The sequence below is a fragment of the Mastacembelus armatus genome, chromosome 3, assembly GCF_900324485.2.
Source record: "Mastacembelus armatus chromosome 3, fMasArm1.2, whole genome shotgun sequence".
Taxonomy (NCBI): Eukaryota; Metazoa; Chordata; class Actinopteri; order Synbranchiformes; family Mastacembelidae; genus Mastacembelus; species Mastacembelus armatus.
The window spans coordinates 23097955-23114934 of record NC_046635.1 but is presented as its reverse complement, the minus strand read 5'-3'; the positions used below and the strand labels follow the sequence as shown (position 1 = coordinate 23114934).

The 16980-nt window shown below is 40.0% G+C and overlaps 1 protein-coding gene across 2 annotated transcripts; it reads left to right on the top strand.

Annotated features, from left to right (window-relative positions):
- Nucleotides 1-2536: 2536 nt before the first annotated feature.
- On the top strand, nucleotides 2537-9055 carry LOC113122572 (synaptotagmin-4). 2 transcript variants are annotated; one of them, XR_003294872.1, is made up of 4 exons: nucleotides 2537-3711; nucleotides 7405-7576; nucleotides 7963-8054; nucleotides 8431-8497. XR_003294872.1 is itself a non-coding variant. In XM_026294007.1 (4 exons), the coding sequence occupies exons 1-4, from the start codon at nucleotides 2557-2559 to the stop codon at nucleotides 8845-8847; spliced, it is 1635 nt and encodes a 544-aa protein (XP_026149792.1). In that variant the 5' UTR covers nucleotides 2537-2556; the 3' UTR covers nucleotides 8848-9055. The 2 variants fall into 2 exon arrangements, 1 of the variants encoding a protein (XP_026149792.1); XM_026294007.1 differs by lacking the exon at nucleotides 7963-8054 and adding an exon at nucleotides 8707-9055 and having other exon boundaries at nucleotides 8431-8597.
- The last annotated feature ends 7925 nt before the right edge of the window (nucleotides 9056-16980 follow it).

The following is a 16980-nucleotide window of genomic DNA, read 5'->3' as shown; positions in this document are numbered from 1 at the left end:
TCCCTGGACTCAACTCTGTGTCAGGTATTGTGTGATTGATCCCTGGTTTTAAATAAAGACTCCGATTTAAGCTTATCACCTCTTGGGGCTCCCTGCAGTTGAGTCCTGGCCTTGCTCTAATTCTGACATAAGTTCTAAATTGTCCATAGGAGTGAGTGTGAGTGTGTGAGGTTGTTTGTCTCTATGTGGCCAATCAATGGTTTATCTGACTTCCTATTGGTAGATGGTGGAAGATGTGTTCTCTCCCCATTTTACAGACACTGATGCTGAACTGTTGCACTAATGTTAGGAGGGTCAGCACTGAACCCTTATGCCAGATCCGTATAAAATGGCCTGGCTGCAAACTGACAGTAAAAAAACAAGTTAAGAGGGTCTTAAAAGTCTCCAAATCTGGTGGAAAAAAAGTCACTAAGCTTAAAGTACAGCAGTGACCCCAGCTATCCCCTTGGTCACGTGACTTGTGGTTTTGGTTCTGGGAGAGTTTTCTTTTTCAGGTCACTTCCTATCTAATCATTTTCCTGCTGTCTCTTAATAGTCTCTTGATTGAAGGTAGAGGCAGTGGAGGTAGACAGCGCAGGTAGACAGCGCGGTCTGACGCTGACTGATTGGTCTGGCATGAGTTGCTGCCATCACTGCTGTGGTGATGTGCCAAAGCAAAAATGTAGTGACTTTATGTCGCAGTGCAGGGATAGATATGTATTTACTGCCTGATCTTTCTGGTCTGTGGCCTCTTTAATCGTTCCACCCTAAGACATGTTGGACCATGGATCTGTTTACTGAAACTGAATGGAAGTGTGACTGTAATCACTGTAATCACTGCGACTGGAATTAAAAGCCCAGGCAGCCGGTGCAGCTATTGGCTGGCAGGCTCTGCGCACTTGCGATGGACCGCTCTCATATCCAGCGCTCGCACTGACTCGACACACACGGAAACATGTCGCAGTACACTCTGGGAGGTAAGGACACTTGCATTTTCCTCAATTTGGCTGTTTCTTTTAATCCTAGTCATTTTGTTTAATCTAGAGTTTCTATAATCTCAGACTTTATCTGCGCGTTTTTGTCGCATATTTTCCCGGACAGAAACGCACAAACGCAAACAGAACATGGAGTGTTTTTTTTTTTTTTATAATCCCGTAATGTTGGTACTTTATATGAATTTCTTCTGATCTCAATCGTGACGAAGAGCTGAAGATGAAGGGCTAGTTTAAGGCAGAGGGCTGCAACTCGTCTGTGTTTGTTTCAGATAACTTTGTCAGAACAACGATCAAAAGTTGTGTGGACAGTCTTGGCACAGCCCGAGGGTTAGAGTCAAACACTTTCTGTCAATGGACTCATTAGAAATGTTGGCTTGGTTATAGGAATAATTAAATGAAGTCCATCTGCAGCCTGTGCGCACCGCAGCAGTAAAATCCAGGCTCATCCTGCAGGAATAAGAGTCCTACCTTACATGCTCTATTGGCGCGGCTCAGGTTTCACCGTTATCTCATTTGATTTATGGTCATGGCCACTGGTTGACCAGTGTGAGTCATACTTTTGAAGCGATCCCATCAGCCTTTTATTTGCTACCATCACTGCAGCATTCAGCCCCTCTGTACTTTCATCTCTTAATGGAGGCTGCCTGCTCCTGGACAGACTGAACTCTGTCTGCACTGACAGACACCGACTTGCTTTGATAGTGACCTAATCTGTATAAGGATGTGTCTTAATGTTTTAACTGTCTGATAAGTCTTAGGAGGATGTGAAGATGGAGCTGTAATACCTATTGGGACACACCCCTCAGATAGACAGAAGAGATTTATTTATTTCTGTAAGAAGAAAATCAGTCAGATTTCACAGTGACATGTTTCTGTTGTTGCTGTCTGTTTACCCTGCAGTGGTCACCGGCTGAAGCTCACAGCTTTCCAACCTTCTTTTCACCACACTGTCTTCCACATGTGGCGCATGAGTCATCCAACACACTGTCTCATTATCTGACATAAATGAGTATCAGGGTTCAGCCTTAACAGATGTCGCAGCTTAAATCTCAGAACCTCAGGCAGGTCTGATTTTATGCAGAGAAGTAATTGATCTTAAATCATTTTTCTGAATTTCTATTCAAGATTTCGTGTTTCTAACGTATTCAGTCCAGTATGTTAAGCTTTAATTTTTTTTCTTATGTGATGTCAGTGTGTAGGGAAGTATTTACTCAAAGTGTAATAGGAAATTTAAGTGTAAAACAGACATTAGCATGTGAGAGAATGAAATCATTATGCTGACAATGAATGTGTAATCAGCTTGATGCTCTAATGATGAATATAACCACATGCACTCACTCACTCACACACACACTCAGTTTGATTGCCAGGAAAGCTGACACCAACACGTGCGCTGCTGCTGCTGCTGCTTTGGCTCAAATTAGCAGTTGTGACAATACATTTGTAACATTCTGAATACAAGACTGAGACATGAACCTTTTAATCTCATTAAGGATGCAGATGCAGCAAGATCATGTTTAGAGTCAGGTTTCCTATGATCTTTAGTAATGAATTTGGTTTTATTGGAAGTCTCTTGTTTACAATGATCTTACCTTCATTAACATGTTTTTTTTTTTTTCTCTTAATTTCTTTTCTCCTTGTTGCTTTTTGTTTTCATGCTTCCTCATCTCACTTCGCTCCTTACAGATGCCACTCACGCAATAATACACCTCACTGCTTTGTTTCCTGTCTAGTTCACCTGCAGATCCTGTTGGCTGTGGGTCTAGCTGTTTTCTGCTACTGCCTGGTTCTTGGCTGCATCCTTTGTTGTCGCAGAAAGAAGAGTGTTTTATCAGAGGACAAGGAGGCAGTTTTCTTGTCTCCTCATCCTGCTGAGAGGGTGACGGTGACATTGACTCCATCTCCATGTACACAGCCTGTCAAGCAGCAGTATGAGGAGCTGGATGGAGAGGTGCTGGAGTTCCCTTCCTCGAAGAGCAGCTCTTCTCCCTCTGAGGATGATCTCACTGCTTTGCCCTTTGACCCCAGTCCCACCAGATCAGCTGAACTGGTGCAGGCTCCTGGGTCTTCTTTTCCAATGCGACGGCTTAGTACCCCAGCTGTTCCCTGCTCATCTAATAAACCTCAAACTCATGGCAGGGCCTCTTTGCCCTCCCTCACTAAACTGAGCCTCGTGTCCAAGTCTCGCCGAGCAATGGGTCGACGCAGCACCGTAAGTGGTGAAAGTTTCCTTTACAGTGAGAGCAGTCGACTGACTGCTGGTACAGCCAGAGCTCCCACCCAGCAGGGAGAGCCCTGTCTATCTCAGTATGGCTCTAACTCTCTGTCCATCCCCTCAAAGCCTGCTCCTCTCCTGCACTTCTCCCTGCTCTTCTCCTCTACCTATGGCACCCTGGTGGTCAACATCTTAGGGCTCTTTGGGGCCAGTAGAAGGCGCAGCGGGGTGTTTGTCCGGGCTAGCCTTCCTCCACTCTGCCCCTCCCCTCAGCAGATCTCCTCTCGGCGCCGCAGCCTCAGCCCAGATCTCCACCGTCACAGCTTTGTGCTGCAGGTGGGCTCTGTGGAAGAACTGCGCACCTGCACCTTGAGACTGGCTGTCTACAGCAAGGACTTCTCAGGCCTAAGAGAGGCTGCGCTGGGGGTGGTGGATCTATCCTGTGAGCAGATTGATTGGGAACCTGACACTACCATCACCTTCACCAGGCAACTCAACCCCACTAAAAGCAAGCTGAAAAAGGTATATGGTGATTTCATTCATTTACTGCACTGATGCATTATATACACAGTGAAGGCAGTCAGTCAGCTACTGACCATGAGCCCTTGAGGTCTCTAAAAGCCTGCAATAGAGCACCCTTTGCCTTAACCAGCACCAAACTAGTCCTGACTGGTAACAAGTAGTCAAAACTGCAGTGAACATTAAAAAAAAAAAAAAGCTGAATCAGGGGAGAATGTAATAGGTATATCTTTGTCAATATAAACATTAAAGGAACATTTTGTGAAGTAAACATGCTTTTTGCTTTTTTGAAGAATTTGATGAAAAGATTGATACCACTGTCTAATCTGTACGGTAGAGTAGGACACTGTGCTGGTGGTTTTGTGTAACACTTTCTGTTTCATGTGAGGTGCAGGTTCAGATTAACAAAGAGCAACAAGAAATGACTGTGCATGAGCAAAACCTAAAGTAGCTGCAACATGTAACTGGTTGTTTGGGACTGGACCCATTTGGGCCACTGACTGCTTTCCCTGACATTATTGTACTGTATGTTATTTCTTTTTGACAAAGTCTGCATTTTTAGCTGATTTAACAGAAACTGTGCACAGGACTACAAATAGCACATATCATATTTTATCCCTGAAGGAATGTGGCGTCTAATCAGCTCTCCCATTAGCCAGTTTTCCACTGTTGTTAGTCATGGTGACGTTGTTAGTGACTGCAGAGCAAACAAGCAAAGTGTAGCAAATTGGCAGTGTGCCCACACTGTGCCCTCTGCAGTTGTGTTGAAACACTCCCAGAGGACATTAATAAGAAAGAGAGGGGGTCCTGATGTTTTAACTTGTTAGTTGGTCTCGGATTGGTAGGTAGCACTAATTAATGTTACTATTTTATACACGTGAAAATCCTATTCAGGTGTACTTAATTCTGTTCCTCCTTCATCTGTGTATGGTTCGTCCTCCTCCCCTGAAAACACACAGCACTGCCTTTCTATTGCTCAATACAAGCAGGAGGTAATTTCTGCAAAAGTGCAAGCAAAAAGGCTGTGCAGCAGTGACTCCAGTTTTTAATGCGAAGACCTACTGGATTTCTAGTAAAACACCAGGTTTTGTAATCTGTGTAATGGGTCCAGCTTGAATATAGATGATTATTCATCTACATTATATTAATCGTTTGGATGTGGCAGCCATTTGAGGACTGTGCATTTTTAGCACAAGAGCTTGATGACTATTGATCAGCGTTTTACTTTTACTACTGATCCTGTAGACTTTAAAATCAGTCATACATCATTCTTTACAAATTGCCCAGTTTAATATGATCATACAAATATTATATATATGACTTAGAATATATGAATGACAAATCATTAATCCATATAAAAGTGATGATATAAGTGTTTGCTATGCATATACAGTACAAATATGTCATGATTTTACCATAATAAACATTTTTGTGATCTGTTACTGATTTAGGGGTGATCCTTTTAGACATTTTTTTTTTTTGGTTCTGAGCTCTTCAGGTAATTGAGTTAATTTTCTGGCTCTCTGTATCCTGCTGAATGTTTACCTTTTAGCCTGGGTCATCCATTTACTCTACACGACTACTTGTAGGGCTTCAGCATTAAATTGGCTTTCAGCAGATGCCCATGGTATTTAAACAAAAAAACAGCACTGTTGTGGTTGGTTCATCTGAACTACCAAAACGAGCTAAAAGCTCTTTTACATTATAGCGTGCTGTTATTTTACTGTGTTGTATGATTTAGGAACATGTTGTCAAACACATGTAAGTCAACTTTTGCATCCAAGACTCGGGCGGGGGGGGGGGTGCAGGTAGGATAAAGTTAAGGTCAGGTTAAAGATGCAATGTGAAAGGTCTAGCGGTTTCATTTCCCTGTTTCCAGGCATGAGGGAGGGTATGGTGGTGTCAACCTTTAAAACAAAATGCAATTTACCATCTAGAACCAGTGTTTGTCTAGCCAGAACAGACAAACCAAATGCTACAGTTGATTTTCCAGTGATTAGGCAAAGGCAAATTTATTTGTATAGCACCATTCATACATTATGCAATTCAAAGTGCTTGCAATTACACACTAATGACAACATATTTATGAATACTATATTAAATTCCTGCTAATAGATCCATCTAGTATCAAAAGACATGACGTTAGGTTTAGGGAACACGTCAACAGGGAAAGATGTCACAAAATTTATTCCTTGGAATCTAATGCCAACTGATGACAGGGTTTTTTTTCATGTTTACACAGTGTGCATTCATTCCTGCATAAATAAAGGTTAAATGAAGTAAACTATAGAGGGATGTTTGTCAGTATTATGTTTTCCCTAATGAGGCTTCCATGCATTGGAGATCACTGGATGACTCATAATCAGTTTGTTGGGGTTTGTTATGTAACGAGTGAACAGAGTTCCAAAATAACAGGACAGCAAACATACAGAGCTCCACTGCAAGTAAAAAAATCTACATAAAAAAAACAACCTTTCAACTGTATTGTACCCCAGGATTTTTAAAAAACATGGGCATTTTTTCTTTAACATAAAGCAATTTTGTTGATGAAGAGGACACATTTATATAGAAAATACATAATCAAGAGAGACAGGTAAAGAGGAACATCAGGGTAGAAATAGGGATTTTTGATTAAAAAAATGTTTACACAGACATCACATCTTGAGCTTTTGCCAAATGTACATTTAAATTACCATTCCTTACTGTCAGTTATATACATGAATATGAAAATACTGGGGAGCTGAATTTACACCTCCAAAATGGGATAAAAACTGTTATTAAATATTAAATTTTAGAAAAATACTTTTAAGCAGCCTATCAGGTACCAGTTTGATGAAAAGCTGAACAAAATTTTACTGTGCTGAAAAACAAATATGTGCGTATCTTTACGGTTTGCTTGGCAGAATGTATTTGCAGAATAACATCTCTCCTGTAACTGTGAGTGACACGCTCTGAGGCAAAGTGCTTGTGACAGACAGAGGCAGTGAACCGAAGCTCAGTCGTTGGGTGAAATTGCCTTCACGCTGTTGCCTGGCCTGCTGGGCTGACAGTCAGCCAGCTGACAGCAGACTGTGACTCACAGGATCCTAAACAATGCGAGTTAATGAGATCTGACACGGAATCAGATGTAAATTACCACCACATTTGCACAGTAGCTATTACTTATATCTTAAGTGGTTAAGTGCATGAACAAATGGTGGGACAGGTAGTCACACTGGCAACAAAAATGAAATAACTCTGACAACAACATATAATGGTAACTGGTACAGATCAGCTTTAAAGTGATAGAAAATGCAATGCAGATTCAGTCCAGATGGGGTCCTCAGGCAGGCCAATCATCCTCATGCATAAGAAAATATATTTCAGAAACAACCTTCAGATGAAAAGAAACTGACTCAGTTTCAAAGTCTGAACCTTTTACTTTACTTTGACAGTCAGTGACTTATTACATATCCCTTTGATGGAGAACTGCAACACTGATTCTGATAGTATCAGTGCCTTGGTCGACCCATTTGCTGGCAGAACTGTGCAAACATTGAGTATGCATTTTAAGTGCTGCATAGCTTGAATCTGCTTTATTTACTAATTTTATTTTCTTGGTTTAATTTCATTGCTGGCATCCCAAAGGATGGAATAAATAAAATAAAAATTTCTCCGCTCTTGGTAAATGTCTTCTTTTTTTCTTTTTGCCCTCAGAGTGTGAGTTCTCAGGAGACTCTAGATCACAGGAAAAGTTTGGTGTGTGAGCCACGGGTACTGGGCCAACTGTTCATCCTGCTGCAGTACCAGACGCTGGCCCAGCGTGTCAAGGTGATGGTCCGAAAGGCTGAGAGCCTGACCAAGCTCACACGGATCCCAGGAACTCCAGGTAAAGCCCAGAAAGTCCTTAAACCTACCACCTTAAAAAAAAAAAAAGCACAAGAGCTTGGTTATCAGTAACATTAATATGAAGATTTGCTTCAATCAATTGTAGACTTGTACAGTACTGGTATAGTACAATACTTAGTATGCTTACAGTACAACAGTGTACCTTAAGCTGTGGTGCACAGGGACACGATGGCTGACATGTAAACCTCAGCCTGCATCTGTCTGTATTCTCCTCTCTTGTTCAGCCATAGTCAGACAGATTGGCTCCCTGATTGGCTTGTAGTATAATCAGATTAGGAACCGATCAGCCCGGTGTCATTTCCCCTCCTGTCTGCATCGTATCACGCTGCATCTGATTTAAAGCTCTGCTTTGATGATTCTGGTTAGGAGAGGATGAAGAAGGATCTTCTTGAAAGAGGAAAACAACTTTGACGTTTTGGTTTCCCACACCTACACTGACAAACTACTGAGGCTATATGGTCAGTCATGTGTTCAGAAATCTATGAAAATACATGCACTTTGCAGAGGCATGAGTCTTGTCTGATGGTAACATTGGTTTTTAATTTTAGTAAATCCAATTATCACTCTAGAAAGGATTTATAGAGGAAATCAGATTGTGTTTGTGGTGAAGCAGATTTGGAGCAGTGACAGTGGAAAGGTGTTCAGAGAGAAATCAACATGTGGGCCATTTCATGCAAAGTTACAACACTGCAATGAGTGTACATGTTAGTTTAAATTATTTTGCTGTTCCTTTTTCGACTCATCTAGAAAATAATTAAGTAATCTAATTGTGACATATGTGGCAAAAAAAGAAAAATCAATATAATAAAATGACTGAATATTTTTTTCCAACAGACCACTATGTTGTCATCAATCTGCGTCAGGGTGGGAAAGTAATCAGTACCAAGGAGACTAAAGGAGCCAGTGGGCCAAACCCTGTCTGGAACGCTCCCTTCCTGTTTGACCTGCCCCCAGGTGACATTATTCAGCTCCCATTGGTCCTGGAATTTATTGTCATGCAGGTAAGATGTTCTGCACCTCTTTAAATGCAGCCATGTAGTTTCACATTTATGTGCTGCTGCTTTGACAACAGATTACTTTTTAAGTCCAGTTGCCTCTGTGTATCTACAGGGTCGTCTCTACACTAAGAGCACTGTTCTGGGTCGGGTCTTGATTGGTAACAATGTGTCTGAAGCAGGACAGGGACACTGGAAGGAAATGTGCAGTCGTGGTCAAATCGAAACAGCTCGATGGCACTCCATCCAGGACTGACCCGGCAGGCTGGGACTGTGCCGCTGGCCCTCTGCTGCCTAGTCCTAGAGGTGGCACTAGATGGGAGGAACGTGATTGTGGTGCACATGCAACAATTAGCCATAACATTATGACTACTTACAGGTAAAATGAAAAACACTGATTATCTTGTGTGTGTTCCTGGTCTGCCATGGTTAGTACTGACTAACAGTGAAGTGGTGAAGTGGTGGTCTGACCTACTGTACATTACACTTTCAAATTTCATCCTTTTCAAAAAAATCCAATTTGGTTTGAATCTTTAAAATGGTTAAAAATAAGCTTGTTGAATTTGTCTAAAAAATGTATCTTTAACTTGTCCTCATGACCACAGCTTTAACTCCTTTTGCATCTGTTTTCCACGGAATGATAGACAAATGTCTGCTCTTCCTGACGGTGTAAGTCTGGAAACAAGAGTGATCTGTAGAGTGACACAAGTACCAACCAACTGCAGGCAGGTCATAATGTTATGGCTCATCTGTGTATTTCCTCAGCTTCCAAAGTATTCAATTTAGTCTTTTCATTTTTCTGTCAGGTTTTTTGCTTTCCATGTCATTTATCAGCAGATGATGATGATCATAAATTAAATGACACTAACAGTTTTAGCGAGACACCTGGAGTGTTAGTTTGGTGGCTCCTTAACCAGGTGATCCTTCTGCATCTCCAGAGCTGTACAGGGAGAAACACATGGAACTGCATGGAGGAAGGTGCAGCAGCTTTCACAGTATCCTGCATTGCCTTTGTGGTTATTTCCACTATGGCTTCTTTTAATTGTGGTCTGTAAAACTATATTATTGTACTGTACGCAACTTGTGCTGATGTTGTGCTGCTGTTTGCATTGTGCCCAGATGTTACAAAACTAACTGTTCACTAGAATTTGTTTGAATTTCAGAAATGACAGAGCATATATGCTGCCACTCTGCCTGTGGTTCACTGTGGTGTATTAATGTGCCAGTATCTGTCCTCAAGCTGTAAACAAGTCTCCTTAGACATATCTTTCATTCAGTATGAAGCTGTTAGTGACCTCACTTTGTGTGGCTGAACATGTAGGGGTTTAAGATTCACAATCACTAAAGCTTATGCTGCTTTAGTGCTTTTCTTGCTGTATATGGATTAATTGTATGAAATTCATTTGTCTGCAGATAGCTGTCAAAAATCAACTTAGAAATTATATGATCCATTAATTCAGTAAATGCACTGTATTTATTGAAGTGGAGTTGGGTTTGTTAGGTTAGGTTTGTGAGAGATAAACTTTAAAATAATTTTTAAAATGGGAATGGAAATATCACTTTCTGTTCTTTGTTTTTTTTGGCACATATTAATATTACAATTAAATTTTAAGGATTATGTTGACCCTTCTCTGGTCACTTATGGTTGTCATAAAAAGTTTTGATATATACCACAGTGCCCTAACTGAGGATATAAGATCAATCTGAACAAAACAATTTTTAATATTAATTTGGCAGCCTTCACATACGTAATTGATAATTTTGAAAAAATGTAATTTATTTGAATACTAACTTTTTTTTGTGTGTTGCTGGTAAGTACTTGTCATGATGTGTTTAAATGTATAGTGTACTGACCATGTTGATGCCTGCTGGTGGTATGTCTCAATTGTACTATATATGAATGTATTTGCTTTTGGAAAGGAACAGTTTCAGAGAATTCAAAATAAATCAATATGTTATCTAAAGAAACAAAGTGAAGAACCAGCTTTTGTTGAGTTTTGGAAATGCTCCACAGAGTCTGGCTGTGGAAAAAGTCTGAATACTTATCAAACAGTGAAACCTGTCATTGATGGTATGTTTAGGCAGCCCACATGTTCTTTTTTTATAAAAGACATTTTGATGTCATGTAGGATTTTCGCATGTTCTCGCTGTATCTGTGTGGGTTTTTCCCAGGTAATTTTGTTTCCTCCCACAGTCCAAAGACATGCAGCTTCAGGTTAGGTTGACTGGTGACTCTAAATTGGCAGTAAGTGTTAACGTGAGTGTGACTGTTTGTCTGTATGTGTCATCTCTGTGATAGACTGAGGATCTGTGCAGGGTATACCCCACCAATGTCAGCTGGAATTGACTCCAGCCCCCCTTTTACCCTGGATGTTCAGGGATAGACGGTAAATGATGGATGGATGGATGCCCCAGACTGGGATGATTTAGTCTGTTTCCCATTCAGTGGGTGACATTCCTCAGGATGGTTATAAATATCCATTGGATGTGCAGTCCAAAGGTCATGTAATCTAACTCCTAAGGTGATATTATGTCATATCAGATCACCAAACAAGTACTGCTGCACGCACACACACAGGCATAGTAACAGTGCATACACTGTTGCACATTCCCACACAAGTCATCTTTCTGAAAACCAGTGCAATGTGGAAAATTGAATCTCATGGACCCATTTGTATGGAAAATACATTCTTGCACTTAATTACACTCATCACATAATGTAACGTTGCCTATTCAGCTTTGCTTTTCAATATAAATTCCTGCCTCTTTTCCTCACTCTGTAATTTGGATTTAATACTGGTTTAAATCATCACTTCTGTATCTGTGAGGAACCAAAAATTCCTACAAAACAGAATGTCAGGTAGTTAGTTGTTTTGTGTTGCCTTGTATTGTGTGTGTTTGTGTTGCCTTCACCCAACTGTATTTTTCCTCCACTTAAGATAAAAATTCAGCTAGTCAAATCAATCTAAAATCTATAATGAAAAAAAGAAATCTTCAAAAAACAGAAAAACCGAGTAAATGAATTTGAACAAATCTTTTCCCAGGATGTGTCTGTGGTGCTTGGGGATAAAATCCTTAAAACATGAAAGCACAAAATACAGCACATCCTGTTTAGTGTAAATAATGTGAAATAAAGATCCTGGCATGAGGCTGTAAACCATTTGATACAGACATGCTTCTTTCTCTTCATTCCTCTGATCTGCCCACTCTTCTGGGAGAGGCTAAGTAAATTAGATTTTGTTGATCTATCTGTAGAGGAGTCTCTGGGCTGTGTGTGTGTGTGCCTGCAGAGACTCGGCTACTGTTGCAAACAAACTCCCAGCATCATTTTCACAGAAACTGAACATTTAACACTGTTTCATAAAATGTCAAGTAATGAAGGCAAAACAAACAAATATCTGTTCAGTAATAAATTGTATTTCTGATGCTTTATCCATTCATCCATTCATTATCTATACCCACTTATTCCTTAACCAGGGTCACAGGGATCTGCTGGAGCCTATCCCAGCTGTCTTTGGGCTGGAAGGCAGGGCTACACCCTGGACAGGTCACCAGTCTATCGCAGCTTTATAGATAAATTTCATCAATAAATAAGAACATTTGTCAAATTGCCAGGTTGTGAAAAATGTTTCAGGCTGGTGTTTATCCTCCTACAGGATGCTCTTAGGTTTACCCAGTAGACCTTTTCAATGGACCATTTGACCTCTGACCTTCTGGAAAAATCTGCAGAACATCTGGATCACAGTAAGTTTTTTTTTTTTTTTTTTTTTTTTTACATTTACAACTGGGCACCTGGGGATACACGTGTAAACAAATATGAGTAGCTTATTGATATATGAACAGATATAAAAAACAATCTACCATGTTGAAGCCTGTGCTGAAGTTAGGGAACACTGACCAAGTTTTGTTCATTTGTGAGGGGGCACATCCATCCCTGCTGGCTTATGTGGGGAAACTGTATAGTTTGTTTGCTCTAAAACATTAACAGAGGAGTCATTGTTGACCACTGAATGTGGCTCATGATTTAGAGACTAACGATCTCCTGCCTGACAGAGTTCAAACTTTCTTCCACACTGCACTGCAGGATGCAGTCGTGACTCACTCCTGTGGTCTGATGTCGCTTCACTTGCCTTCACTAGACCCACGATCTGACATTTACAGCCTATCACGGTACACCTGCTTTTATCTGAGGAGAAAGCAGGCATTTGCTGTTAGTTTGCAGAAGAATTCATGGCAATCCAATGTCAGTACAGTTGTTTTTGATTTTTGAGTGAAAAATTGTCTACTGTATGGATTACCATGCTATTTTGTACAGGCTAATTCCTTTTACTCTAGTTCTATCAGTGGCTGACATCTGTGGTTCATTATAAAATATATAACAGCTGGATGGATTGCCATGGTATTTGATTTTCATGTTCACCTCAGGATAAGTTGTTCAAATTGTTTATGAACAAATTACATTAGCTTCAATAGTAGCTTGTATGTTTTAGCATTTTCATGAATTTGGACACCGCTGATTCAACGGCCTCTCATAGCCCATCGCCTGCTCCCCTGGATAAATTGCTTGAGTGGGACCAATTGCATGTCTTCAACCTCCATTTGGACCCAGAATCTGCCTCTGGTTCGCCTAACTCGGTAATCCTTTTGTGTTTTTCATCTGTTATTAAACTGTTGAACTTATCTGCCAGCCTGCCTGTCCATGTGCGTTTTGGTTCCTGTCACTTTGCCTTTTTTTGGTTCAATGCTATTTGTGCCAATGTATACATTCTTTTTTGAAAACTTGTGCATATACTTGTATAGTTCTCATGGAGTTACTGTACCAACATAAGCAAAATTGTACTGTATTTAATCAAATTTGAAAATTTTAATTTTAAGTATCATTGGAAATACTGCAACATATAGTCAGTGACTTACTGTTAACATAACTAATCAAATTTGTATTATATACAATATATGCATCATGAAATTGACATAAGCCTACTGAGGAAGACTATGATTTACAGTCAGTTACAGTTTAGTGATGAATATATTAGATTTTAGGGCACTGTTTTTGTTTTTAATAATATACTTTAAACAAACATGGTAACTATTAAAACTGACTATAGTTCATAATAAAACAGCTTAAATGTTGCCCTCTAGTGGATATCTGAGGTACAGCATTTAAAATGGAAAGTGTTAAACACAGTTTTCGTGTTGAGAACACTGTTATTTGGACCAGCAAGAACCAGGTCACAGCAAAACAAATCAAATTCAGTTACAGGGATGTGTGTGTGTGTGTGTGTGTGTGTGTGTGTGTGTGTGTGTGTGAGGGAACAAGTTCATGGCCAGCCTTCACATCTGGACCTCAATACAGACCGGGTGGAGGATCAGAGAACCAAAGCTGAGACCAGATTTTCCTTATTTTATTAGAGCTGTGTGTGACCATGATAAATGAATGCTCTGTCATGGTTAGACCAGCTTTCACGCCCCCTTGTGCCAGCTCAGAACTTTAACCCCTCCATCTCAGGTTGCTCTGGGTCCTGAAATCACGGCAAGGTCAGAGGTCTCGAGTTCATCAGCGCTGGATCAAATGCCAGCTGGATCAAAGTAGACAGGTACTTTGGGTTGCTTGGAGTATTAAAGTGAGAGATGAATATAAAAAAAGTAATCAGGTTAAGACTCACGGGTTTGTGAAGGCCCACTTACCCATACAATGCAACAAATACATTTCATAAAGGCGCTAGGGAGTGCACAGAAATTCTTGGCATTTAGAGGCCATTGAAGTTTATGTTCACTTTATGTATCACTTTCCACAAAGTAACTGAAGACAGGATTCATGTTTTTTTAGTTAATATGTAAATTACCTATGCAGTTTTATTTCATTTTCTATTGATCCTATTCCCATTTTCTAATAATCACTGAACAGGAAGGATTTCATTTTTCCCCCAGAAAATCCAAAAACTTGCTCCAAAACAACAACAAAAAAAAAGATCTGTGAAAAATCAATTATCCACTCTGGGACCCTCCACCCCAGAACTATGAAGCAACATCATATTCACCCTGCCCTAGTAAAAACTGCAGCATCCTGCTCATTTGATCTCAAAATAATATAATGGTACTGAATTATTTCAGTTTGTTTAACCACAAAGATTTCAATGTCAGTCCAGGATGAGAAAAAGTTAAAATACCTCAAAAAGTAAAAACAGTAAGAATCACCTGCCCCCATATGCCAAACACTGTTAACTGTAGAAGGTGATAAAAGCTGCTGAAAGAGTCAGAATGTGCTGGAAACACAAGAGTTGGTAAACGATACGTAGTATATTCATAGACATCTCCACCACAACAAGCAGTCCCTGCTGTGCATTCAGGGGGACAGCATGGTGCATGAATACAGCTGCAAGGAGGCCTGGATGAGGCCTACAAACTACAATGACAATGTGTTAAAGACCAGAGGGCCTGAATATTCCAGAGCAGCTGGACCCAGTGTGCCGCTTTCTTCTCTGTGTAAACAATAGGCCAGGCAATGTTAAGCAAAAACACATGACACTTGTTTCTATCTCCATTGCTGTGTTTGCTGACGGACTCTTCTGCACGAAATACATTTTTGAACTCCTTGAAATGTTGGGAGGATTTGAGGATGCTGTGAAAGGCTGCTATTAGTGGAGCTTCAAGGATGCAAGGACTCACATTCAAGGACTAGCTGCATTTCATAAACTGAAGCCTTATTTTCCATCATCCTTTAAAAAAACAAAACAAAACAATACTTGGTATTCAATGCTTAGATGCCAGCATAGTCCAAAACCAGCAACACACCTTATTTGATATAGTTTGAGTAAAGAAACTACAGTCTTTTACATAATTTCACATTATTCCATGAATTTATTACATCATTATTACATTTATGTTCTGTTCAATAGTTAACTGTGACAGAAAAGTTACCTTCAGTTGTACTGAATCTATACATTTTCTATTGCATCAGTATGAACCATGTTTTCTTACTCCACTGAGTCGATGTCCTCAGGCCTAACAGCCTGCTCCGTGTACGCACCACTCCCAGCCAGCAGGCCCTGTCAAATTTGCGTCACCTCGGCTCTGTTCGCCTGCCAGGGGAAATAAATAAATAGGAGTAAACCAATAATGGAAGTCAGATGATTATGTGACAATGATGTTATGGGAAAGATTTCAGTCTCCACATGTGATGCCCAGAAGATCAGGTTGGAGAGTTTATAAAGTGTTATTTACTGAAAAAAGAAAACAAATCATTAAGTATGATTTGATTTCTTCAAGCAGCCGGTGTGTATGGGCTCTATTATTTAGTGCTTACTATCTGCACAAGATGTTGTTTTGAATTAAATGAAGATCATGGCTCATTACTGGATCTTTCAGGCATATTTGATGACAATAACTTCTCAATCAGGAGTCTCGGATCAAAGGCATGGCACTAATGATGTGCATGTGTCACACAGAGATACCAGCCAAAGACAATAAGTTGAATTGAATTGTTCTTGTTTAATCAGGCACTTAGCAAGACAGACGTGTGTCTATTTTCGGGACTATGTTCCTACAGATCTGAAAGAACCGGTCCAGATCCTGTTAACCCCTTTGTTCACTATTAACCTTTTCTCTGCATTTGCTCAGTGTCATGGTGGGCGGTGAACACAGGGATACAGACCACAGACATTTACACACCCAGGCATTCAACAAACGCAGGTACAATAGATGTCAAATTCACTTTCTGTGGTGTTTAATTCATTCACTCGTGGATTACTTTTTCATTTTGACAGAGCTGGAAAATCCCTTATTTCCTCTCTTTATTTGCTGTCTGGCACAGAGAACCTTCTTCTAAGGCAAGTATGGTGTGTTGCTAAAAAAAAAATGAGAGTGAAACAAGCAACAGCCTGATGATTAGAGACAATGGCATGAACAGTCAATGAATTAGTTATATCTCTCTGTATTCTTAACAACAGCTGGTAATAATTCTGTAAATCTGCAATTTTAACACTGGAAAGTCACAGTACAAGACAAGAAATGAACGAATTCGCATTTTTTATAGACAATTGTTGCACACGTTTGTTTTAGTAATTTGGTAAATAAGGATAAACAAATGACATGTATTTCTATTCCCATAGGAAAGCTTCTGAATTGCTTGAAGATCATGAATTGGTGAAGTTTTATGATGTATGATTATTCAAGTTTTTCATACTTTAGGTTTGAGTTAGAAAGTTATATTGTGTTACAGACATCTGCTGTTGGTTTTTAACAAACAATAGTTACTGTACCTCTTCATGCAGTAAGCTATCTCTCATCATCAGATGCTTTAGATTAACAAGATCAAATGCTCTTAATTAGTCACTGCTTGTTCACATCGTTTGTTAATGACATAACTTCCTTGGTGTTTGCATTCTGCATT

Bases quoted from the DNA above. Each gene is read 5' to 3' on its own strand.
- LOC113122572 (XM_026294007.1), top strand. From the start codon at position 2,557: ATGATCTTACCTTCATTAACATGTTTTTTTTTTTTTCTCTTAATTTCT. The intron at 3,712-7,404 runs GTATATGGTGAT...TTTTGCCCTCAG, and splicing joins CTAAAAGCAAGCTGAAAAAG to AGTGTGAGTTCTCAGGAGAC. The intron at 8,598-8,706 runs GTAAGATGTTCT...GTGTATCTACAG, and splicing joins TGGAATTTATTGTCATGCAG to GGTCGTCTCTACACTAAGAG.